Source organism: Notolepis coatsorum (assembly GCF_963971535.1).
Source record: "Notolepis coatsorum genome assembly, chromosome: 11".
Taxonomy (NCBI): Eukaryota; Metazoa; Chordata; class Actinopteri; order Aulopiformes; family Paralepididae; genus Notolepis; species Notolepis coatsorum.
Genome location: NC_140175.1, coordinates 3,412,860 through 3,439,730, shown reverse-complemented (window position 1 = coordinate 3,439,730; position 26,871 = coordinate 3,412,860). Strand labels below are relative to the sequence as shown.

Genomic DNA, 26,871 nt, shown 5'->3' with positions numbered 1-26,871 from the left:
ACCACACAAGCACACGCACACAAAAGCACCTTAAGTGACTTACACACACCACACAAGCACACGCACACAAAAGCACCTTAAGTGACTTACACACACACCACACAAGCACACGCACAAAAGCACCTTAAGTGACTTACACACACCACACAAGCACACGCACAAAAGCACCTTAAGTGACTTACACACACACAACACAAGCACACGCACAAAAGCACCTTAAGTGGCTTACACACACAAAAGCACCTTAAGTGACTTACACACACCACACAAGCACACGTATTACACACGCACTGCTGCTAACATTATACCTTGTATTGTATAGTTTGTATAGGTAGAATATATGTTGTGTATTATGTCTAGTTTATGGTTTAGTTTATCATTTTAGTTTATAGTTATAATTTATATCTATAGTTTATAGTTAGTATAGATAGAATATATGTTGTGTACTATGTTTACAAATCTACTACGGTCGAGGAGCCGGGGAAAAACAAGCATCTCACGTTTTTTTCTGAATGTGTGTGTACGTTTAAAAAAGCTGCGACAATAAAAATAATCTGAATGTGAATCATTTTGCTCACTCTGTACGGTGGTGTGGCTCTGCAACAGAGGTTTCAGCAGCTTCCATACAATAGTGATATACAATGTACAGGTGATTAAACTGGGTATATAAAATATATAAATTGGTACTACTGAGTAATAGTGCTAATCCGATGTCTGTACAGAGTTGTAGTATTAATATGTACAGTGACACAGGTATAAAGACACTATGGTAGTAAGTCATACTGGCCAGCAGTGTAACTAGTAAGAGTTAATCCTTCAGTGGAATATTAATGAATATACATTACAAATGCAATATGTACAGATATAGATATAGTATTATTATGTACAGGTATAAAGACACTATGGTAGTAAGTCATACTGGCCAGCAGTGTAACTAGTAAGAGTAGGTAAGAGATATGTACAGATATAGTATCTACAGATATGTAAAAAGGATTATATGCAGGTACGTACAGACCGATGTGGATATGGTAAGAATAAATAAATGTACAGTATGCATTATTGTACATGCTATCATACAGTTATATGCAGGTGTATATAGAAGAATGATATGGATATATATATATGTGGTAAATATAAATGTATATATACGGTACACGGCACTATTGTGCATGCAGAGTAAGTTATGTATCTCTTCACTGAATCATATTAAACCACTAAATTATTTTCAGATGGGGAAAAGGAAATCTTCCCAAATGAAGGTGCCAGCAGGGTTTCATTCATTCATTCATGAAACCCCTTGGCAGGAGTAACATTCACAGAGAGGCAGATGGACATATAAGGCTTCCATCTGGAATGTTTGTGTGACTGTGGCGCCTGGATGAAGTTAGAAGTCGTGTTTTCTTTGGGGTTACATGGTAACTAGCTGCATAGTAGACATTTGTACATTAATTAACAAGGAGTGAGCAATAGTTTCCAGGACGCGTCGATGGATTCCCCCAAAACGTAAACATACAAGTGTGAAAGAGAAGCCGGAGTCTGTGAAATAATATGAATTATGACTTCTTAAAGTAAAATAATGAAGATGAAACGTGTATTTCCAAAAAAAAAAAAAAAAAACTATTCACATGAATGGCTTGTTTTCAAGAACCCAAACTAAGATGGGCGTGGCTTCCCTCCTGTCTCCCGCGTGTCTATTGGATGTGAACACACGTCGCTTCCCGTTTTGTCGGTGGGGGGCGGTGCCGTTGAAGAGAAAACATCCACCATTGTGGCTCAACGCGCACCGTCTGCCGTCTCGACGCAAACCCCCACACGTCGCGGCGCCAAAATGGCGACGTCAGCGACAAAGGAGCGGGTTTCTTTCTTCCGGCGTTCCGCTCATTGGCTGCGCTCGCGCTCAGTGGGCGGGACGATGGCAGGCGGAGTCACATGATCCCCACAGAGCCAGCCAGCCAGCTGCCGCTGCCCCAATTCCAACATGGTGGCCAGCTTGGCGGACCTACGGCTCTTGTTGATGTTATTGTCGCTCTGCGGGCTCGGGCTCTGTGGCGCTCAGAGGGTCCTGGGGCTGCGGCTGGAGGAGGGGGGGGACACCGCGGCGGGGGGGCCGGTGTACATGCGCCAGCGCGTCATCTGGGCGCCACCGGGAGCCACGTTCAAGCTGCGCCTGTTCGTCTCGGACCTGCAGCAGCAGCAGCCGCCGCGGCAGCAGCGGAATGGAAGCGGCGAAGCCGCGGACGCCGCGCCGCCGCCGCTCTCCGTCGCGTTCGCCGGCGCCGCCAGGGGGGAGGTGGGCGCGGTGGGGGACGCGGCGGACCCCTGCGCGCGGCAGGCGCGCCGCGACGCGTCCCTGTTCGAGGTGAGCGCGGCGTTCGTCGCGGACGAGGAGACCAGCGGCGTGATCGCGGTGACGACCTCAGGGGGGGGAGACCTCCTGACCTCTGACCTCACCGGCTACCACCACCTGTGCGTGCTGCTGAGCGACGGCAGGTGTGTACAGTTTCTACGTAAATCTACGTCTAGTGTATATACTCTCTTTTCTGGACTCTTTTTGTATCATAAACAACAGTACTGTATATTTGTAAATCTGGTATGTCATAAATGTCTGGATGTAGCAGTACTGTCTATCTGTATGTCATGTATGTTATGATGAATTGAAAATAGGGGACCCTGATGTAAACAAGACGAAAGTCTTTCTCTGGTCTGCATCCTCTTAACAATTGTGTGTATTGAGCCGTACTGTATTGTAACCCATTCTGCAATCTGTTAATACAATGTTCAATCAATCAATCAACTGATCAGGTGGGCGTCCGCGGTGCCGGACAGGCTGCGTGTGAACCCCGACCGGCCGCTGCCCCTGTGGGCCCTGGCGGTGCTGGTGGTGGTGCTGGTCCTGGTCTGCGGCGGGCTGAGGACAGTGGACCTGAGCCTGCTGGGCCTCGACCCCCTGGAGCTGTACGTGCTGCACAGCTGCGGCTCCGAGGAGGAGAAGAGGGCGGCCAAGCGCCTGGAGCCCATCAGGAGGAGGGGCAACTTCCTGGTGGGTGGCTGCTAGTGTTGTTGTTGTTTGTTCTTTCCCTATAGCGTGAGGGGTGGGCATCACACAGACCCAGGTCTAGTTTAGCAGACCTCCCGTCCTCCCAAGGGGCAGAACAAAGACGATGCTCGTTTGCTTTGCACACACAGGAGTGAGTTGCCTTTGAGCTAGCCCCTTTCGTGACTTTCGGTTTGCAAGCCTGGGGCTTTTGTGACCGCAGTCACTGGCTTTCGTATCGGGATCATCCAGGAAAACAACAACCAAGCGTGATCGCATGGCTCGGGGTGTGTCAAAAATATATCGGATCTGAATTTCAAAGATACCCAGCGTACAATATGGGTCTAACACAGCTTCACGATGGGGTCTGGAAGCTCGGAGTTTCTAATAAACAGTTTAAAACATTGTTACTCGACGAGTGGTATTTACAGACCGAACGTCCATCTCCGCCGTTGGTGTCACAGCGCATGGCAGCTAATGCCGCGTTCACGTTACTGGGAAGAAGCGGAAGAACCAGCTTCCGACTGGGAAAAACCATTCCCGTCAGCCTCCTAGTGGTAATTCCTACTAGGACATATGGGATTTTTTTATAGACCCCGATATCTCCCACTTCGCGTCACGAATTGCGGAAGTATGGATGTGGGCGTTTCATCCATAGATATATATAGAGTCAAAGCGTGAAGGCTTCCTAGTTGTAGCAACGAGATGTCGTCTGGTTCTTCCGCTTCTTCCCAGTAACGTGAACGCGGCATTAGCTGCCTGGTGCGCATGCGCTGTGACACCAACGGCGGAGATGGACGTTCGGTCTGTAAATACCACTCGTCGAGTAACAATGTTTTAAACTGTTTATTAGCAACTCCGAGCTTCCAGACCCCATCGTGAAGCTGTGTTAGACCCATATTGTACGCTGGGTATCTTTGAAATTCAGATCCGATATATTTTTGACACACCCCGAGCCCTGCGATCACGCTTGGTTGTTGTTTTCCTGGATGATCCCGATACGAAAGCCAGTGACTGCGGTCACAAAAGCCCCAGGCTTGCAAACCGAAAGTCACGAAAGGGGCTACCTTTGAGCATCAAAAACAGGACTTGAACCTATGTAGTTTCAAGGTGAACGTTAAGGAAATGGCTCCTAGAAAATGGCCAAAATGGCAGCAAAACAAACATACAAGACACAAACGCAGACAAAAACATAAAAGGCAAAGTGGGGCAAGGGGATAGTACATTTGAGCTGCAGCGAGCAAGATTGACTGGGATGCGTCTATACTTTAAGCAAGTGGCTTGTCCTTCCGCGTTCCCGTTTTGCGCTCTGATTGGCCAGGAAATTGGTGCAGAACTTGCCGTCCCACGATTGGCGCACATGTCACATGACCAGAAACGTGCGTGGCCAATCAGCGCAAAACGGGAACGCGGAAGGACAAGCCACTTGCTTAAAGTATAGACGTGACTGGGATTGGGGGGAGATTGGAGGGTTAGGGTAGAAAGAGGAGGGAAGGTGAGGCTTTGCAGGAGGTTGCTGGGCAGAGACGGTCAAGTTAATGAATATAAAATATACCTATACTACATTATACAGTGAAGCATCGACATTCTCCCATCTCGTTCTTTACAATGTCCGTAATTTGAACTTTAAAAAATCAGATATGGTAGTGACTCGTGAGGGCCTGCAGTTTCAAAGTTTTTTTTTAAGTCCATTCCAGGCAGAGGCCCGGGAGCCGAGAACATGAAGGCCCTTTTCCCCAAACTCTGTGCGGGTTCTGGGTACTGAGGCATATAAATAGTCCTGTGATCGTAAGCTCTAAGATGGGTTTGATGTGACGGTGAGGTATGAACCGAGGTCAAAAGGGAGCTGACGACCAATAATTGCTTTATATAAATGAAGGTGTACCAATGAAGCAGTCAAGGACGGCCAGTTAACTTTAGCGTACAGAGTGCAATGGTGGGTAAGTGATCTATATCCGGTAATACATCTTAATACACTATGGTACGCACTAGTGTCCAACATGTGTAGTGAGGTGGAGCAGGCATTCATGTATAAAACATCACCATAATCTAGTACTGGTAAAAAAAAAGTGGCAACAACTAGTTTCTTTTTTGCATTAAAAGAAAAGCACGATTTGTTTCTGAAAAAGAAACCCAACCTCACTTTTAGTTTCTTAATAACCAGGCTTTCAACGTGAGGTTTAAAAGACAAGCCGTCATCATCAAGTAAGAAGCCAAGGTATTTAAAAGTCGACACAATCCGAATTGGAATACCTTGCGATGTGTATATATAGAGGCAAGAGGAGGCACTTTTGTTTTGGATTTAGTAAAAAAAAATCATAATTTTAGTTTTCTCCGGATTTAAAACTAGCTTTAGTTGCTGAAGTTGGGATTCTATTTCTTTAAGAGTATTTTGCAAACTTTCCACTGAGCTTTTGTCAAAGTAGTAGCACTTGTGTTCCATCTTTCCCCCATCGGGAGGAGAGGAAATGTCTCTGTGAGTTGCCAGTGTTATTGTGTGCGTCGTTATGATAGTAACTCTTGGTCTTGGGAGAGAAGGCCATTGAACGACAGGCAAAGAAGGAACGCGGGTCACTTAGTGCCGTGGACACCTTACTGTACTTACTGTACTACGATGCAGGTTCATACAGGTTTACATGGTGCGTTTTATATAACCGCTTTTACCCAAAGCGCTTTACAATTTATGTTCCTCACATTCACTCACACGCAGATGGCAGAGGCGACCATGCATGTTATTATTAAGAGTCAGATAGTCCTAACACTGCTAACAGTGTTTATTATCGGCAACAAATGGCAGTTGATTATCTATATATGTGTTTAGGCCTATAACTCACTTGCTAGGAATTACTGCAGAAAACGATAAAAACATACTTATATTCTAGACGGTATTTTTGTATGAATGAAAAAGTATAACGTTCCCACATCCTGAACGATAGATAATCGATGTTGAATGGGCCATAGTAATGTCAATATACCAATACAATTTAAAAAGTTATAGCCCTGCAAAGAAGGTGAGCCACTCCATAGACTTATAGCGCTGGCAGAGAGGGGCATTCGATGGGTACAATGCTCGGCAGGCAATGTGTTTTAATGTGCCTATTCTATTTCTGTGTTGTTGTTGTTTGGTTGCAGTGCCGTGTTTGGTCACTGGGTGGCGCTCCATTGTTTGTGCCTAATGTAGCTACAGGTTTGGGTGTTTTCACTTCTGCTTCTCCTGACGTGTGACAGCAGCGTCAAGCGTCAACTTGTAGTAGTTGTAGTAGTAGTAGTAAGTAGTAGTAGTTTATTCAGTCATCATCTCACACAATACAATATACACAATCATTTAACAACATTTGATTTGACAGTGACTGAAAAAGTACAGACTGAAGCATAATGCTTATACCATGCCTGTCCTATATTCTTAACAAAAATTAAGACTCAAACAGTATTCTAAAAGAAAATATCAAAAAACAGTATTATTCACCCTTGTAGTTTTCAAAAATACCTTTACAAAACCATTTTCTTAAAAACCAAAAGCGAATGACTCATTCTTACCTGTATATCAGCATTGTTCCACACAAGTCATATTATCATAATAAGTCATATTATTAGTTCTCTAGTAACGACGTGGCTAGTGTTTGTGATCACCCTTTTATTTATATAGTTTTGTACATTGTATAGTAATAGTCATAATTTTTTATATTGTTGTTAATAAACGGGTATGTACAGAATCCCAGAAGATACAACGTCTGGCGGGCTACTTCTGTATCCTGGTGCTGCTAATCTTTTCAACTGACACGTTTTGACGTTCACACAGCCAGACACCGTTACAACAACCTTCCGATTACCAGACGACTGCTCTACCTTCCTGAGCCACTGTCGCCCCACGTCGCACGGCGTACCTCCAGCGAACCCATAACTCCTCCTCATGTAGTGTTACTCGCTGTACCCGTTGAGTCGTGTGCGCTTGTAGGTGCCATGTTGTACACCAGGGGTTCCCAAACTTTTCAGGCCGGGACCCAGAAAATAAGGCGTCAGAGAGCCGCGGCCCAATGCACATCGTCAGGCTTTTCTTTTTTTTGCCAGGCGACCTATTTTTTAAGCCAAATATCACTTCAATCCTATTAAGTTAGTTCAAGTTAGTTATTCATTTATATGTGCTATTTATGAGAGGGCTAACTTGTTGCAAAATAATAATGATAATAATAATAGCCTCATTAAAATACTATTGTTGCTTCGGTTGTTTTCAGCGTTTTATGTGCATAATCTGTTATTTAGTTTGAAATGTTCGTTGAAATAAGTAGATTTTTTTGTTTTTGTTTATTTATTAAGTTAATATAAAACCATATAGTCACATTTTAGAATACAATAGAATAGAATTTTAGAATACAACTAGAAACACTGTCCTGGCCTGCTTCTAAGTTCAGTGGCCTGACAAAAAAAAAATTGGATTTTTCTTTTTTATTTATTTATTTTTAATCATCTCGCGGCCCTCCCGTGGCTGCTCGCGGCCCACCTTTGGGTCGCGACCCCGACTTTGGGAACCCCTGCGCTAACAGCGTGTCCCCCTGGTGGCAGGTCTGCTCGCTGCTGTTCCTCAGCTCCGTGGGCCACTCGGTGCTGGGCGTGCTGCTGTACCGCGTGCTGGGCTCCTCCATGGCGCCGGCCGTGTTCACCAGCGGCTTCCTCATCTTCCTGCTGGCCGAGCTGCTGCCCCACGTGGTCTGCTCGGGCTACGGCTTCCAGATGGCGCCGAGCCTCACCTGGCTGGCCCAGGTGTGCATGGTGCTCACCTGCCCGCTGTCGTGCCCCCTGGGGCTGATCCTGGACCTGGTGCTGAGGAGGGACGTCAGCACCTGCGGCGTGCGGGAGAGGACCATGGAGATGATCCGGACCAGCGTCACCGACCCCTACAGGTAACACACGGTAACACACACAGATACATACAGGTAACACACACACACACACACACACACACACAGATACATACAGGTAACACACACACACACACAGATACATACAGGTAACACACACACACACACACACACAGATACATACAGGTAACACACACACACACAGATACATACAGGTAACACACACACACACAGATACTTACAGGTAACACACACACACACACAGATACATACAGGTAACACACACACACACACAGATACTTACAGGTAACACACACACACACACACACAGATACATACAGGTAACACACACACACACACAGATACATACAGATACATACAGGTAACACACACACACACACAGATACATACAGATACATACAGGTAACACACACAGATACATACAGATACATACAGGTAACACACACACACACGGATACATACAGGTAACACACACACACACACACAGATACAGGTAACACACACACACAGATACATACAGGTAACACACACACACACGGATACATACAGGTAACACACACACACAGATACATACAGGTAACACACACACACACGGATACATACAGGTAACACACACACACACACACACAGATACATACAGGTAACACACACACACACACACGGATACATACAGGTAACACACACACACAGATACATACAGGTAACACACACACACAGATACATACAGGTAACACACACACACACACACACACACACACACACATACAGGTAACACACACACACACAGATACATACAGGTAACACACAAACACACACACAGATACATACAGGTAACACACACACACACAGATACATACAGGTAACACACACACACAGATACATACAGGTAACACACACACACACAGATACATACAGGTAACACACACACACAGATACATACAGGTAACACACACACACACACAGATACATACAGGTAACACACACACACACACACAGATACATACAGGTAACACGCACACACACACAGATACATACAGGTAACACACACACACACAGATACATACAGGTAACACACACACAGATACATACAGGTAACACACACACACACACACACAGATACATACAGGTAACACACACACACACAGATACATACAGGTAACACACACACAGATACATACAGGTAACACACACACACACACACACAGATACATACAGGTAACACACACACACACACAGATACATACAGGTAACACACACACACACACACACAGATACATACAGGTAACACACACACACACAGATACATACAGGTAACACACACACACACACAGATACATACAGGTAACACACACACACAGATACATACAGGTAACACACACACACACAGATACATACAGGTAACACACACACACACAGATACATACAGGTAACACACACACACACAGATACATACAGGTAACACACACACACACACAGATACATACAGGTAACACACACACACACAGATACATACAGGTAACACACACACACACAGATACATACAGGTAACACACACACACACACACACACAGATACATACAGGTAACACACACACACACAGATACATACAGGTAACACACACACACACAGATACATACAGGTAACACACACACACAGATACATACAGGTAACACACACACACACACAGATACATACAGGTAACACACACACACACACACACACAGATACATACAGGTAACACGCACACAGATACACAGATACATACAGGTAACACACACACACACACACACACGGATACATACAGGTAACACACACACACACAGATACATACAGGTAACACACACACACGGATACATACAGGTAACACACACACACACAGATACATACAGGTAACACACAGATACATACAGGTAACACACACACACACACACACACACGGATACATACAGGTAACACACACACACACAGATACATACAGGTAACACACACACACGGATACATACAGGTAACACACACACACAGATACATACAGGTAACACACACACACAGATACATACAGGTAACACACACACACAGATACATACAGGTAACACACACACACAGATACATACAGGTAACAAACACACACACACACACGGATACATACAGGTAACACACACACACAGATACATACAGGTAACACACACACACAGATACATACAGGTAACACACACACACAGATACATACAGGTAACACACACACACAGATACATACAGGTAACACACACACACACACAGATACATACAGGTAACACACACACACAGATACATACAGGTAACACACACACACACACACAGATACATACAGGTAACACACACACACACACAGATACATACAGGTAACACACACACACAGATACATACAGGTAACACACACACACACAGATACATACAGGTAACAAACACAGGCTCACAAATACCTACTGGTGGTGTTGTTGTCCAGCAGGGAGACACTCTGTCCTCTGGACCTGGTGGTGTTGTTGTCCAGCAGGGGGCACTCTGTCCTCTGGACCTGGTGGTGTTGTTGTCCAGCAGGGAGCACTCTGTCCTCTGGACCTGGTGGTGTTGTTGTCCAGCAGGGAGCTCTCTGTCCTCTGGACCTGGTGGTGTTGTTGTCCAGCAGGGAGCTCTCTGTCCTCTGGACCTGGTGGTGTTGTTGTCCAGCAGGGAGCTCTCTGTCCTCTGGACCTGGTGGTGTTGTTGTCCAGCAGGGAGACACTCTGTCCTCTGGACCTGGTGGTGTTGTTGTCCAGCAGGGAGCACTCTGTCCTCTGGACCTGGTGGTGTTGTTGTCCAGCAGGGAGCACTCTGTCCCTTGAGAAGTGTCCTTGAGCAAGACACTTAACTTGAACGTGTGAGTGAATGGGTAAAATGTGATGTATAAAAGCTGTTATATAAACGCACCATTTACTAGGGGTGGGAATCACCAGAGGCCTCACGATATGATATTATCACGATACTTACGTCACAATACGATAGTATTGCAATTAAAAATATATTGCAATAATATGCTGAGTATTGCAATATTAATATTGCGATATATTCCCTTTTTTCAACTGGGTGTTTACAATTTTATTTTTATTTTATTTTACATATATAGTTTTTGTTTTTTTTGTTTTGGATATATATATATATATATTTTTTTAAATAGTACACTCATTTGAGTAGTGGAAAAGGGGTAGGATTAAATAAGTGTATACTTCTTCCTACTCCTTTTCGAACATGTAGATTGAGTTGTGTTTTGTTATTGTTTGTTTGTATTCATTGCATGTTCGAAATAAAGATTTCAAAATCAAAATCAAAAAAATAACTGCAAAGTAAAACTTTGTCAACATGTTTTATCTAATAAAATAAAGTTTTCAGTTTGTTCATCTCACTTCAATAATTTTTATTGCAGTAAATGGGATTTTCTCAAGCAGACACACAGTCAACAGTGTAATCTGTGTTGCATGTACCTGACAAACTGAACTGTTTGTATTACAGTCATATTCCAAATGAACTGAATGCACATGTGTGTGTGTGCATGTGTGTGTGTGCATGTGTGTGTGTGTGGACTACTGTACTATTACAGGTATTGAAATGAACAATGCAACTTCCTTATACAAAAAAACTAAAATAATTTTCTTTTTAAATAATAGAATATCGATACATGCCGGGCGGCTACGTGGCGTAGTGGGCAAGGCGCTCGCCACGAATGCGGAGACGCTGGGCTCACCTGTTCGAGCCCAGCGCTCCACATTGCTTTCAGTTTAGCTGGTCGTCCGTACTAATACACATTGGCCGTATTAGGGGGTGGGAAACTGATGGGTGGGGATCGGGCGTTGTGGACAGCGACTCCTACAGGTCGGTTGGTGCGCCTGCGCAGCAGAATCAGGAAGTGTCGGGGGCAGCGTGAGCCTCCCACGCGTTACTCCTCGCCACTGAGAGATCGAGCTGCGCAGGTGAAAAGATGCGACTGCTGTTACCTCAAGTACCGGAGGGGACTTGTGCTATGTATGACTTAGTCCACATTGCAGCCGGCTTGTGGGAGGCAAGAAACAGCGTTCGTGACAGGGGAGGGTTGAATTGGACGATACGAAATTGGGATGGGAGAAAAAATAGAAAATGGGAGAAAAAGTGGATCAAAAAAGAATATCGATACATGCCGTCCTTGTATCGATACAGTATCGCCACGCAAAGTATCGCGATACTACTACGTATAGATATTCCCCCCCCCCCCCACCACTACCATGTACCGCTCTGTGTCCGCAGTGAGTTTGTGAAGGAGGAGTTCAGAAGCGGGGCGCTGCGTACCAAGACGGTGGAGGACATCCTGACGCCCCTGAAGGACTGCTTCATGCTGCCCAGCACCGCCACGCTGGACTTCTCCACCATGTCTGAGATCATGCAGAGCGGCTACACGCGTGTGCCCATCTACGAGGAGGAGAGGTGAGCCGCCGCGCTGGTGTGCCATCACAACACCGGCCACGACACGTTCCTACAGCGAGAGCAGCTCGACGTCTTACCTTCTTACCGTCTTCTACTGTCCTGCACTCTTCCACTAAATAACCTTCTTTCTGTCTTCTACTATCCTGCTCTCTTCCACTAAATAACCTTCTTTCTGTCTTCTACTATCCTGCACTCTTCCACTAAATAACCTTCTTTCTGTCTTCTACTATCCTGCTCTCTTCCACTAAATAACCTTCTTACTGTCTTCTACTATCCTGCTCTCTTCCACTAAATAACCTTCTTACTGTCTTCTACTGTCCTGCTCTCTTCCACTAAATAACCTTCTTACTGTCTTCTACTATCCTGCACTCTTCCACTAAATAACCTTCTTTCTGTCTTCTACTATCCTGCTCTCTTCCACTAAATAACCTTCTTACTGTCTTCTACTGTCCTGCTCTCTTCCACTAAATAACCTTCTTACTGTCTTCTACTATCCTGCTCTCTTCCACTAAATAACCTTCTTTCTGTCTTCTACTATCCTGCTCTCTTCCACTAAATAACCTTCTTACTGTCTTCTACTATCCTGCTCTCTTCCACTAAATAACCTTCTTACTGTCTTCTACTATCCTGCACTCTTCCACTAAATAATCTTCTTACTGTCTTCTACTATCCTGCTCTCTTCCACTAAATAACCTTCTTACTGTCTTCTACTATCCTGCACTCTTCCACTAAATAACCTTCTTACTGTCTTCTACTATCCTGCTCTCTTCCACTAAATAACCTTCTTACTGTCTTCTACTATCCTGCTCTCTTCCACTAAATAACCTTCTTACTGTCTTCTACTATCCTGCTCTCTTCCACTAAATAACCTTCTTACTGTCTTCTACTATCCTGCTCTCTTCCACTAAATAACCTTCTTACTGTCTTCTACTATCCTGCACTCTTCCACTAAATAACCTTCTTACTGTCTTCTACTATCCTGCTCTCTTCCACTAAATAACCTTCTTACTGTCTTCTACTGTCCTGCTCTCTTCCACTAAATAACCTTCTTACTGTCTTCTACTATCCTGCTCTCTTCCACTAAATAACCTTCTTACTGTCTTCTACTATCATGCTCTCTTCCACTAAATAACCTTCTTACTGTCTTCTACTGTCCTGCACTCTTCCACTAAATAACCTTCTTACTGTCTTCTACTATCCTGCTCTCTTCCACTAAATAACCTTCTTACTGTCTTCTACTATCCTGCTCTCTTCCACTAAATAACATTCTTACTGTCTTCTACTATCCTGCTCTCTTCCACTAAATAACCTTCTTTCTGTCTTCTACTATCCTGCTCTCTTCCACTAAATAACCTTCTTACTGTCTTCTACTATCCTGCACTCTTCCACTAAATAACCTTCTTTCTGTCTTCTACTATCCTGCTCTCTTCCACTAAATAACCTTCTTACTGTCTTCTACTATCCTGCACTCTTCCACTAAATAACCTTCTTACTGTCTTCTACTATCCTGCTCTCTTCCACTAAATAACCTTCTTACTGTCTTCTACTGTCCTGCTCTCTTCCACTAAATAACCTTCTTACTGTCTTCTACTATCCTGCTCTCTTCCACTAAATAACCTTCTTACTGTCTTCTACTATCCTGCACTCTTCCACTAAATAACCTTCTTACTGTCTTCTACTATCCTGCTCTCTTCCACTAAATAACCTTCTTACTGTCTTCTACTATCCTGCACTCTTCCACTAAATAACCTTCTTACCGTCTTCTACTGTCCTGCTCTCTTCCACTAAATAACCTTCTTACTGTCTTCTACTATCCTGCACTCTTCCACTAAATAACCTTCTTACTGTCTTCTACTATCCTGCTCTCTTCCACTAAATAACCTTCTTACTGTCTTCTACTATCCTGCACTCTTCCACTAAATAACCTTCTTACTGTCTTCTACTATCCTGCTCTCTTCCACTAAATAACCTTCTTACTGTCTTCTACTATCCTGCACTCTTCCACTAAATAACCTTCTTACTGTCTTCTACTATCCTGCTCTCTTCCACTAAATAACCTTCTTACTGTCTTCTACTATCCTGCTCTCTTCCACTAAATAACCTTCTTACTGTCTTCTACTATCCTGCTCTCTTCCACTAAATAACCTTCTTACTGTCTTCTACTATCCTGCACTCTTCCACTAAATAACCTTCTTACCGTCTTCTACTGTCCTGCTCTCTTCCACTAAATAACCTTCTTACTGTCTTCTACTATCCTGCACTCTTCCACTAAATAACCTTCTTACTGTCTTCTACTATCCTGCTCTCTTCCACTAAATAACCTTCTTACTGTCTTCTACTATCCTGCTCTCTTCCACTAAATAACCTTCTTACTGTCTTCTACTATCCTGCTCTCTTCCACTAAATAACCTTCTTACTGTCTTCTACTGTCCTGCTCTCTTCCACTAAATAACCTTCTTACTGTCTTCTACTATCCTGCACTCTTCCATTAAATAACCTTCTTACTGTCTTCTACTGTCCTGCACTCTTCCACTAAATAACCTTCTTACTGTCTTCTACTGTCCTGCACTCTTCCACTAAATAACCTTCTTACTGTCTTCTACTATCCTGCTCTCTTCCACTAAATAACCTTCTTACTGTCTTCTACTATCCTGCTCTCTTCCACTAAATAACCTTCTTACTGTCTTCTACTATCCTGCTCTCTTCCACTAAATAACCTTCTTACTGTCTTCTACTATCCTGCACTCTTCCACTAAATAACCTTCTTACTGTCTTCTACTATCCTGCTCTCTTCCACTAAATAACCTTCTTACTGTCTTCTACTATCCTGCTCTCTTCCATTAAATAACCTTCTTACTGTCTTCTACTATCCTGCACTCTTCCACTAAATAACCTTCTTACTGTCTTCTACTATCCTGCTCTCTTCCACTAAATAACCTTCTTACTGTCTTCTACTATCCTGCACTCTTCCACTAAATAACCTTCTTACTGTCTTCTACTGTCCTGCTCTCTTCCACTAAATAACCTTCTTACTGTCTTCTACTGTCCTGCACTCTTCCACTAAATAACCTTCCTACTGTCTTCTACTATCCTGCTCTCTTCCACTAAATAACCTTCTTACTGTCTTCTACTATCCTGCTCTCTTCCACTAAATAACCTTCTTACTGTCTTCTACTATCCTGCTCTCTTCCACTAAATAACCTTCCTACTGTCTTCTACTATCCTGCTCTCTTCCACTAAATAACCTTCTTACTGTCTTCTACTATCCTGCTCTCTTCCACTAAATAACCTTCTTACTGTCTTCTACTATCCTGCTCTCTTCCACTAAATAACCTTCTTACTGTCTTCTACTATCCTGCTCTCTTCCACTAAATAACCTTCTTACTGTCTTCTACTATCCTGCACTCTTCCACTAAATAACCTTCTTAGAAGTTCTTACTGTCTTCTACTATCCTGCTCTCTTCCACTAAATAACCTTCTGTCTTCTACTATCCTGCACTCTTCCACTAAATAACCTTCTTACTGTCTTCTACTATCCTGCACTCTTCCACTAAATAACCTTCTTACTGTCTTCTACTATCCTGCTCTCTTCCACTAAATAACCTTCTGTCTTCTACTATCCTGCTCTCTTCCACTAAATAACCTTCTTACTGTCTTCTACTATCCTGCTCTCTTCCACTAAATAACATTCTTACTGTCTTCTACTATCCTGCTCTCTTCCACTAAATAACCTTCTTACTGTCTTCTACTATCCTGCTCTCTTCCACTAAATAACCTTCTTACTGTCTTCTACTATCCTGCACTCTTCCACTAAATAACCTTCTTACTGTCTTCTACTATCATGCTCTCTTCCACTAAATAACCTTCTTACTGTCTTCTACTGTCCTGCTCTCTTCCACTAAATAACCTTCTTACTGTCTTCTACTATCCTGCTCTCTTCCACTAAATAACCTTCTTACTGTCTTCTACTATCCTGCACTCTTCCACTAAATAACCTTCTTACTGTCTTCTACTATCCTGCTCTCTTCCACTAAATAACCTTCTTACTGTCTTCTACTATCCTGCTCTCTTCCACTAAATAACCTTCTTACTGTCTTCTACTATCCTGCTCTCTTCCACTAAATAACCTTCTTACTGTCTTCTACTATCCTGCTCTCTTCCACTAAATAACCTTCTTACTGTCTTCTACTATCCTGCACTCTTCCACTAAATAACCTTCTTACTGTCTTCTACTATCCTGCCCTCTTCCACTAAATAACCTTCTTACTGTCTTCTACTATCATGCCCTCTTCCACTAAATAACCTTCTTACTGTCTTCTACTATCCTGCACTCTTCCACTAAATAACCTTCTTACTGTCTTCTACTATCATGCTCTCTTCCACTAAATAACCTTCTTACTGTCTTCTACTATCCTGCTCTCTTCCACTAAATAACCTTCTTACTGTCTTCTACTATCCTGCTCTCTTCCACTAAATAACCTTCTTACTCTCTTCTACTATCCTGCACTCTTCCACTAAATAACCTTCTTACTCTCTTCTACTATCATGCCCTCTTCCACTAAATAACCTTCTTACTGTCTTCTACTATCCTGCACTCTTCCACTAAATAGAATAGAAGTACTTTATTGATCCTGAGGGAGATTCAGCACCAAAGATTAAAATGAAATTAAACTGGACTTTGAAGATGTCTTTATTCATTGCACACATTGGACAATGTCGTCATGCAGCGACACACACACATGAACACACACAGGAACACACACATGAACACACACAGGAACACACACATGAACACACACAGGAACACACACAGGAACACACACAGGAACACACACATGTGATGGGCGGCACACACAGGAACACACATGCAATGCCGATTAAATTTAGTCTCTGTGTTTGACTGGTCCCTGGTGTATAAGTAGGTATATAGAAGGATTATATGCAGGTATATTCAGACAGATATATATATATATTTGTGGTAAATATAAATATATGTATATATAGCATTATAGTACATGCTATCATACAGCGTTATACGGGTTATATGCAGTAGGGCTGACCCCTATTAGTCGACTAATCGGTCGAAAGGAGCCATAGTCGACTAGCCAACCTCTTAGTCGAGAAAAAAAATAAAAATTATATATATATTTTATCATTCTTTCCAAAAGAAAAGAGGCCTAGAAGCGTGGCTAACGCTAATGGCACGCATACCAGAGGCTAACTGCCTACGAAAACAGGCACAGAGGCACTGAAAGAGGATTTCACCCGTCTAATGAACACACTAGACTAGACAAATATCAAGATGTATCCATCAGTGGACCAATTGCATGCTTTTGCAGAGGACAAGAAGCCTTCAGTCGACTCCTTCAGACATTAAGCACCCCCCCCCCCACAGCCCAAATGGAATGATAACATTTTTTTTTTAAAACGGCACATTTTGGCCAATCATAGTCGACCATCCAAATCCTTAGTCGGGGACAGCCCTAATATGCAGGCATATAAGTAGGTATATAGAAGGATTATATGCATGTATATTCAGACGGAACGCGTCTGTCGGCCTAAACGGAGGATACGTTGTGTTTTCCTCCTCAGGTCGAACATTTTCGAGATCCTGTACGTGAAGGACCTGGCTCTGGTGGACCCAGACGACCGCACGCCCATGACCACCATCACCAAGTTCTACAATCACCCACTGCACTTTGTCTTCAATGACACCAAGCTGGACGCCATGTTGGAGGAGTTCAAGAAAGGTGAGTCTTTTTTCTTTTTTTTTTAATTCTTTTTTTGGCATTTTTATTGCTTTATTGGACAGACCCGGCAGAGAGGAGAAGATATGGGAGAAGATATAGAGGGGAGGACATGAGGCAAAGGTCGCCGGGTCCATCTTCTCGCCTTCTCCAACCTCTGCATCAGCGTCTATCTCTCTCCTTCTCCTCCCGACACCCTCCATCCTCTCCGGTTCATGTCCCTCGTCGCTTCCCGCACGTCGTTGTACACCTTGATGCCTTCTTTCCAATGGACCTTCAGCGTGGTCATTGGTGATTGAAAATCTGAGTATTTTTTAACTGAACATAGCTCCGACGTTTTACAGCCACCTCTGTTGAATAGTCCTGGTCGAAGGTTATCCTCTGCCCCTCCACCTCCATCTTCGTCTGCCAGGCTGCTCTGAGAATGTTTTCTTTGACTTCGAATTTCACGAAATTAACTATAACTGCTCTCGGTGGTCTGTTTATCTGTGGCTTCGGCGCTGGGGCCCTGTGTGCCCTTTGAATCTCTATCTTGTCGAGGTCTGACATTTCTAATTCTTCTCGAATTAGGTTGTCTACATATTTGGTCATCGTCGAGTCTCCTTCTATCCCTTCTCTCAGTCCCCATATTAGTATATTATTTCTCCTTGACCTCCCCTCCACGTCCGTTAGCTTTTCTCTCAACATGTTTTGTTGTTCGAGCGTCGCCATTAGAATTCCTTGTATTTCTGTATTCCATTCCTCCGTTTCAGCTGTCCTGTCTTCTAACATCCTTATCCTTATGTCTTTCTCTTGTTCCTGTAGTTTTCCATCAATTGTCTCGAGTCTCTTATTTATTTCTTCTCTGAGCTCGTCCTGACCCTTCTTTAATTCTTCTTAGTCTGTCGATATTGTTCTGGATGTTCTGCGTGTTAGCTCGGATGCTAGTCTGTATGCTAGCTAGTCTGTATGCTAGCTTGTAGCTCCTCTACCCAAGTGGGCACCTCTGCTCTGTCGCCCTGCGTCATGCTAGCTTGATTTTCCTGCGTCACCTCCTCGTGTCGATAACTTTCCTCCGGTGCTTGTATCTCTTCTGGGGTCGCTTTTCTTTCGCTTTTTCTCGTGTTCATCCTTCCTTTTCTCTTATATCATTGAATTGTCACTTTTTATTTTGTTTTAGATATTTTTACTTCCTTTTTCACGTTGTTCTTTGACCGGGAGCTCTTTACAACGGCCGTCTACCCGAACATCTCAAACCGGAAGTCGTTTTACCTTCATATTCGGTATACCTCATCGCCCTCGCAATGAGCTCACACTGTGACCTGACCTCTGACCTCCCTCTGTCTCCCCCCCTCTCAGGCAACTCCCACCTGGCCATCGTCCAGAAGGTGAACAACGAGGGGGAGGGAGACCCGTTCTACGAGGTGCTGGGATTGGTCACTTTAGAGGACGTCATCGAGGAGATCATCAAATCAGAGATCCTGGATGAGTCAGACGGCTACAGTAACAGTAAGAGTCAGTGATTGGTTGTGGGAGGAGTTCAATTTGTTGTTGTTGTTGCTGCATTCACTTTAGGCCCAACACTGAGGGGGGGGGTTACAACTACCTGCATCATAGTAATCATAACTACCTGCCTCATATTATAGTCTACCCATATAACTCTGTATGATAGCATGTACAATAATGCTGTATACCGTATACTAGGGGTGTAAAGGTACACGTCTCTGTATATACCGTATATATATACACGTTTATTTACCGCATATATATATATTCTTATCTGTCTGTACATGCATATAATCCTTCTATATACCTACCTACTGTACTTATACACTTGCATATAACCCATATAACGCTGTATGATGGTATGTACAACAATGCTGTATATACAGTATATATATACATTTATTTACCGCATATATCTTATATTTCTGAATATACCCGCATATAATCCTTCTATATACCTGCATATAACCCAAATAACTGTATGATGGCATGTACAATAATGCTGTATATACCATAAATGTATATATATTCTTGCCGTATATCTCTCTCTCTCTGTCTCTCTCTCTCTCTCTCTGTCTCTCTCTCTCCCTCTCTCTCTCTCTCTCTCTCTCTCTCTCTCTCTCTCTCTCCCCCTCTCTCTCTCTCTCTCTCTCTCTCTCTCTCTCTCTCTCTCTCTCTCCCCCCCCCCCTCTCTCTCTCTCTCTCTCTCTCTCTCTCTCTCTCTCTCCCCCCCCCCCCCCCCCCCTCTTTCTCTCTCTCTCTCCCTCTCTCTCTCTCTCTCTCTCCCCCCCCCCCCCCCTCTCTCTCTCCCCCCCCCTCTCTCTCTCAGTGGACATGAAGGTGAAACGCCCCCCGGCCCCCCTGGAGATGCTCCCGGAGATCCGGGGCCACGAGGAGTTCTCCCTCTTCAAGATCCCAGAAGGAGAACCCAAGATCAGGACGTCCCCTCAGCTGCTGCTGGCCACACACCGCTTCCTCTCCAGAGGTGGGTGTGTCTGTGTGCACGTTTCTGTGTGTGTGTGTCTGTGCACGTGTCTATGTGTGTGTGTCTGTGTGCACGTGTCTTATGTGTGTGTGTCTGTGCACATGTCTATGTGTGTGTGTCTGTGTGTGTGTCTGTGCACATGTCTGTGTGTGTGTCTGTGCACATGTCTGTGTGTGCGTCTGTGTGTGTGTCTGTGCACATGTCTATGTGTGTGTGTGTGTGTCTGTGCATGTGTTTATGCATTTAGGTTCAGATGTGTTAGGGATGTGGTGGGTTAGTTGGTGGGTTGGTTGGTGGGTTAGTTGATGGGTTGGTTGGTGGGTTAGTTGATGGGTTGGTTGGTGGGTTAGTTGGTTGGTTGATGGGTTAGTTGGTTGGTTGATGGGTTGGTTGGTGGGTTAGTTGGTGGGTTGGTTGGTGGGTTAGTTGGTGGGTTGGTTGGTGGGTTAGTTGGTTGGTGGGTTAGTTGGTGGGTTGGTGGGTTGGTTAGTTGGTGGGTTGGTTGGTGGGTTAGTTGGTGGGTTGGTGGGTTGGTTGGTGGGTTAGTTGGTGGGTTGGTTGGTGGGTGGGTTGGTGGGTTGGTTGGTGGGTTAGTTGGTGGGTTGGTTGGTGGGTTGGTGGGTTGGTTGGTGGGTTAGTTGATGGGTTGGTTGGTTGGTGGGTTAGTTGGTGGGTTGGTTGGTGGGTTAGTTGGTGGGTTGGTTGGTGGGTTAGTTGGTTGGTGGGTTAGTTGGTGCGTTAGTTGATGGGTTGGTTGGTGGGTTAGTTGGTTGGTGGGTTAGTTGGTGGGTTGGTTGGTGGGTTAGTTGGTTGGTGGGTTAGTTGGTGCGTTAGTTGATGGGTTGGTTGGTGGGTTGGTTGGTCGGTTAGTTGGTGGCTTAGTTGGTTGGTGGGTTAGTTAGTTGGTGGGTTAGTTAGTTGGTTGGTTGGTTGGTGGGCTAGTTAGTTGGTGGCTTAGTTGGTTGGTGGGTTAGTTAGTTGGTGGGTTAGTTAGTTGGTTGGTTGGTTGGTGGGCTAGTTAGTTGGTTGGTTGGTTGGTGGGCTAGTTAGTTGGTGAGTTAGTTGGTTGGTGGGTTAGTTAGTTGGTGAGTTAGTTGGTGGGTTAGTTAGTTGGTTGGTTGGTTGGTGGGCTAGTTAGTTGGTGAGTTAGTTGGTGGGTTAGTTAGTTGGTTGGTTAGTTGGTGAGTTAGTTGGTTGGTGGGTCCCTCACACATGTCCAGCATGTCCCTCACAGAGTTTCATTTCAGTTTCTTGAGGTTTGCCGTGGGGCTGACGCTACGTTGCAGCTACTGAGTCGAGGACGAATAATAACAGTGCATGCAGGGGTCAGAGGTCAGGCAGGAACAGTGCATGCAGGCCAGAGGTCAGGCAGGAACAGTGCATGCAGGGGTCAGAGGTCAGGCAGGAACAGTGCATGCAGGCCAGAGGTCAGGCAGGAACAGTGCATGCAGGCCAGAGGTCAGAGGTCAGGCAGGAACAGTGCATGCAGGGTCAGAGGTCAGGCAGGAACAGTGCATGCAGGGTCAGAGGTCAGGCAGGAACAGTGCATGCAGGCCAGAGGTCAGGCAGGAACAGTGCATGCAGGCCAGAGGTCAGAGGTCAGGCAGGAACAGTGCATGCAGGCCAGAGGTCAGGCAGGAACAGTGCATGCAGGCCAGAGGTCAGAGGTCAGGCAGGAACAGAGCATGCAGGCCAGAGGTCAGAGGTCAGACAGGAACAGTCTCCAAGCTTAAGATGAGGTGTTGTCGGGCGGTCAGGTGGCGTAACGGAGATTGCGTTCGTCACCAAACCCCGGAGCGGCTGGATTTGCCTGTTCGAATCCAGCTCACAGCTCCGGGGTTGTCACCAGCTTGGCTGGCCGTTCACACTGATACAATTGGCTGTATTAGAGGGTGGGAGAAGCTGGCGGGGTGGGTCCGGGTCGTTGTAAACAGCGACTCCTACAGTTCGGTCGGGGCGCCTGCTCAGCGCGGATAGGACTTGAGGGGGATAGTGTGATCCTCCCACACGCTACGCCCTCTCGATGAGAATCCGCGCTGCCAGGTGAAAAGAAGCGGTTGATTGGCTGGACGTGTGTCGGAGGAAGCACGTGGTAGCCTCCACTCTCCCAGATGATCTGACTGTGGGGGGTAAGTGCGCAGCGACCAGGAAGGGGATTGGGAATTGGCATACGACTAACATTGGGATGGGAGAAAATCGGAGGAAAATGGAGGGGGGAAAAGATCAATAATAAAAAAAATAAAAATTAGGTGTTGTCGGACACAACACTCCCTCCTAGTGGCTAAACCTGAAAATCGCTTTTCAGTCAGGACTTTATTGGATGCAATAACCTGTATATAAAAAAAAATCCCTGCAAAAGATTATTGTTATTGGGTTTTTATGACCCGTCCCTACCATGTGTGTGTGTGTTACTGTGTTCTTACATGTGTACTGGAGACGGAGAGGGGGCGAGATTGTCCATCTACCAGTCGTTGGTGGAGAGTAGTGACAGTTTAACACGGCATGTAATGATTACATCATCACTGTAGCATATTATTCCATCTGCTGTGGAGACGATAGGGTTGACCAGGTTATAGTTGATCTGTGACTGTGTGGCAGGATGCCCGTCTGTGACCCACGTCTGTTCCCGTCACCTGCTTCCAGGACCTGGCAGCGTTCTTAGATCCTAGTGGTTAACATGGTATAGTTCTTATATCCTAGTGGTTAACATGGTATAGTTCTTATATCCTAGTGGTTAACATGGTATAGTTCTTATATCCTAGTGGTTAACATGGTATAGTTCTTAGATCCTAGTGGTTAACATGGTATAGTTCTTATATCCTAGTGGTTAACATGGTATAGTTCTTATATCCTAGTGGTTAACATGGTATAGTTCTTATATCCTAGTGGTTAACATGGTATAGTTCTTATATCCTAGTGGTTAACATGGTATAGTTCTTATATCCTAGTGGTTAACATGGTATAGTTCTTAGATCCTAGTGGTTAACATGGTATAGTTCTTAGATCCTAGTGGTTAACATGGTATAGTTCTTAGATCCTAGTGGTTAACATGGTATAGTTCTTAGATCCTAGTGTTTAATGATCAGATGTTAATTGAACATAATGTTAGTTGAACACATGTGATCACTTGCTCCAGTCTGCTGCCCCCTGGTGGAGAGGTCCTGCAGTCAACTTGGACCTGCAGTATTTATAGATTGGACACTTTGTGATGGAGGGGGGAGGGGCTGCGGTGATGGTGGGGCTGCAGTGATGGAGGGGGGAGGGGCTGCGGTGATGGAGGGGGGAGGGGCTGCGGTGATGGAGGGGGAGGGGCTGCGGTAATGGCTGAGGGGCAAAGATGGTATGAATGAATGAATGGGGTCCATTTCTGTTCCTGACCCTTGACCTCTGACCCCTGCAGAGGTGGAGCACTTCAGCCCTGGGCGCGTGTCTGAGAAGGTCCTCTTCCACCTGCTCCGTCACCCCAGTGTGAACCAGGAAGTGCACTTTGACCCCGGCAGCCGGCTCAGCGCGGGACACTACCTGTACACACGCAACCACCCCGTGGACTACTTCATCCTGCTGCTGCAGGTGTGGTTAACCCTCCCACTGCCACACGACAGGTTAACCCTCTCACTGCCACACCACAGCAGGTTAACCCTCTCACTGCCACACCACAGCAGGTTAACCCTCTCACTGCCACACCACAGCAGGTTAACCCTCTCACTGCCACACCACAGCAGGTTAACCCTTTCACTGCCACACTGCAGAAGGTTAACCCTTTCACTGCCACACTGCAGAAGGTTAACCATTTACTTTAACATTGGTGTGTTCCTTTAACCCTTTCACTGCCACACTACGGAAGGTCAACCCTTTCACTGCCACACTACGGAAGTAACCCTTTACTAACCGTCGGTAGTGTGATAGTAAAGGGTTAACCTTCTGTAGTGTGGCAGTGACAGGGTTAAACATTGGTCTCGTTTACACCGTTTACTCTTCTCATGTTCTTATATTCAGAGTTAAATGGTTACTTAAATGGTAAATGGTGCAGTTATATAACTCTTATATCCAAAGCTCTTTACAATTTGTTCCTCACACATTTTACCCGTTCACACACCGACGGCGGAGGCGACCATGCAAGGGTTAAGTTGTCTTGCTCAAGGACACGCTGGCCCGGGAGGAGCGGGAATTGAACCTGGAACCTCCGGATTACTAGACGACTGCTCTACCTCCCGAGCCACTGTCGCCCCTCTCATGATGTCTTTATATTCAGATAAAATTGTATTGCCTATATTTATGTCTTTCTACTGTTACCCTGTCCATATACGCGTGAATATTTTCCCTAACGGAGTTGCACTTCCGCGTTCGGTTTGCGCGATCTGATTGGCCACTGACGTTTCTGGTCATGTGACATCTGCGCCAATCGTGTGACGCCTGTTTCCAAACACCGGTTAAGCTTAGGCGACTCTTTCGAAGTTGGTTAAGGTTAGAGTTTGTCTTAGAGCAGGGCGATAGAACACCAGCCCTGATTCCAAACTCTAACCTTAACCAACTTCGAAAGAGTCGCCTAAGCTTAACCAGTGATAAACTGGGCGTTAGGTAGTTTGCAGGCTGTTCGAGGCGGAAATAGGCGCAGAAACAGGCGTCACACGATTGGCGCAGATGTCACATGACCAGAAACGTCAGTGGCCAATCAGATCGCGCAAACCGAACGATGAAGTGCAACTCCGTTAGGGAAAATATTCACGCTGTCCATACCTGTACCCCCCCTCCCCCATGCTGCTATGATGCCTGTATTCCCCAAGCGGATCAATAAAGGAACATGTGATCTGATCTATATATATATCTGCTTGGTGTCTCTAGGGTCGTGTCGAGGTGGAAATCGGTAAAGAGGGGCTGAAGTTTGAAAACGGGGCTTTTACCTACTATGGTGTGGCTGCTCTCACAGCGCCATCCTCAGGTAAGATGTGGAATTACAGGAAGACCAGCGCTTACCCCCCACTGCATGTTAATACCCACCTCTGATCTCTGGTCAGTTCACAACAGGACAAGGTCAGTCGTCTCTCTCTCAGGCGTCGTGTGTGACGGATCACTGTAGCAACACAGTCTGGGTCCATTTGAAAACCATAAGCTACTGTAGCGATATTACTGAGTTATTGAATGATGATGACGCAACACTGAGTTCCTATATCAGGCCCCGCCCTCTCTGCACCCCACCCCACCCATGGTCACAGCAGAATGAGCTGATTCCAAACGTGTGTGTGTGTGTGTGTCTGTGTGTGTGTGTGTGCACGTGCGTGTGTGCGTGTGACAACAACAGTGCACCAGTCTCCGGTGTCGACCCAGCACCCCAGGGATCCGTTTGAGTTGGGAGACGCCAGCAGCCCGTCCAGCTACTGTCCCGACTATACCGTCCGAGCGCTGACCGACCTGCAGCTCATACGGGTGAGTGTGTGTGTGCGTCTGTGTGTGTCTGTGTCTGTGTGTGCGTCTGTGTGTGTCTGTGTCTGTGTCTGCGTCTGTGTGTCTGTGTCATGGTTTCCATTAAATAATACTTGCCAGGAGATAGGAGATAAGCTCTGAGATGTTTTGTGTCTATCCTTGGCAGTATCTCCTGACTGTGATTCTGCCACGTGTTGTTTTATATATTGTCAAATAAAGAATCAAGAGGTTTATTTGTCACATACATACCAGGGCATAACAGTGAAATGCGGGTGGTCTTGCCCGCATTGATTGTGCAAAATACAATAATAAAATAGGCGTCGAAAAAATTAAATAGATAAGACACAAGATATCCATGGTAAAAAAAAAATACATGCTAGGTTCCTGAGAAACTGGTTCTTACAGTATATACACTACTATGCAATATACAATTTACAATGTTAACTCTTACTGTATCTAAACTATACAGTACCTCCTTCTTTTAAAGTGTTTCTAAAGATTCTGTTTTTTAAAGTGACATTTTGTTTAAGTCATTCATTCATTCATTCTGTTGACTCTGGTGTGTGTGTCTGTGTGTGTGTCTGTTGTCTGTTGTGTCTGTGGTGTGTGTGTCTGTTGTGTCTGTGGTGTGTGTGTCTGTTGTCTGTTGTGTCTGTGGTGTGTGTGTCTGTTGTCTGTTGTCTCTGCTGTTGTGTGTGTCGTGTGTGTCTGTTGTGTGTGTGGTGTGTGTCTGTTGTGTGTGGTGTCACTGTGTCTGTTGTGTGTGTGGTGTGTGTCTGTTGTGTGTGTGGTGTCTCTGCTGTTGTGCGTGTGGTGTGTGTGTGTGGTGTGTGTCTGTTGTGTGTGTGTGGTGTC

The 26,871-nt window shown here is 45.0% G+C and overlaps 1 protein-coding gene across 1 annotated transcript in view; it reads left to right on the top strand.

Annotated features, from left to right (window-relative positions):
- Positions 1 to 1,978: 1,978 nt before the first annotated feature.
- cnnm3 (cyclin and CBS domain divalent metal cation transport mediator 3) overlaps positions 1,979 to 26,871 on the top strand; it is a gene marked incomplete at its 5' end in the record, with an annotated part of 29,840 nt that continues 4,947 nt past the window's right edge. The window contains 10 exons of the mRNA XM_084325429.1: positions 1,979 to 2,490; positions 2,803 to 3,040; positions 7,595 to 7,932; positions 12,202 to 12,378; positions 17,971 to 18,128; positions 19,464 to 19,613; positions 20,440 to 20,595; positions 23,996 to 24,165; positions 25,438 to 25,534; positions 25,895 to 26,019. Coding sequence (XP_084181555.1) covers positions 1,979 to 2,490; positions 2,803 to 3,040; positions 7,595 to 7,932; positions 12,202 to 12,378; positions 17,971 to 18,128; positions 19,464 to 19,613; positions 20,440 to 20,595; positions 23,996 to 24,165; positions 25,438 to 25,534; positions 25,895 to 26,019 — 2,121 coding nt within the window. The remainder of the gene's footprint in view (positions 2,491 to 2,802; positions 3,041 to 7,594; positions 7,933 to 12,201; positions 12,379 to 17,970; positions 18,129 to 19,463; positions 19,614 to 20,439; positions 20,596 to 23,995; positions 24,166 to 25,437; positions 25,535 to 25,894; positions 26,020 to 26,871) is intronic.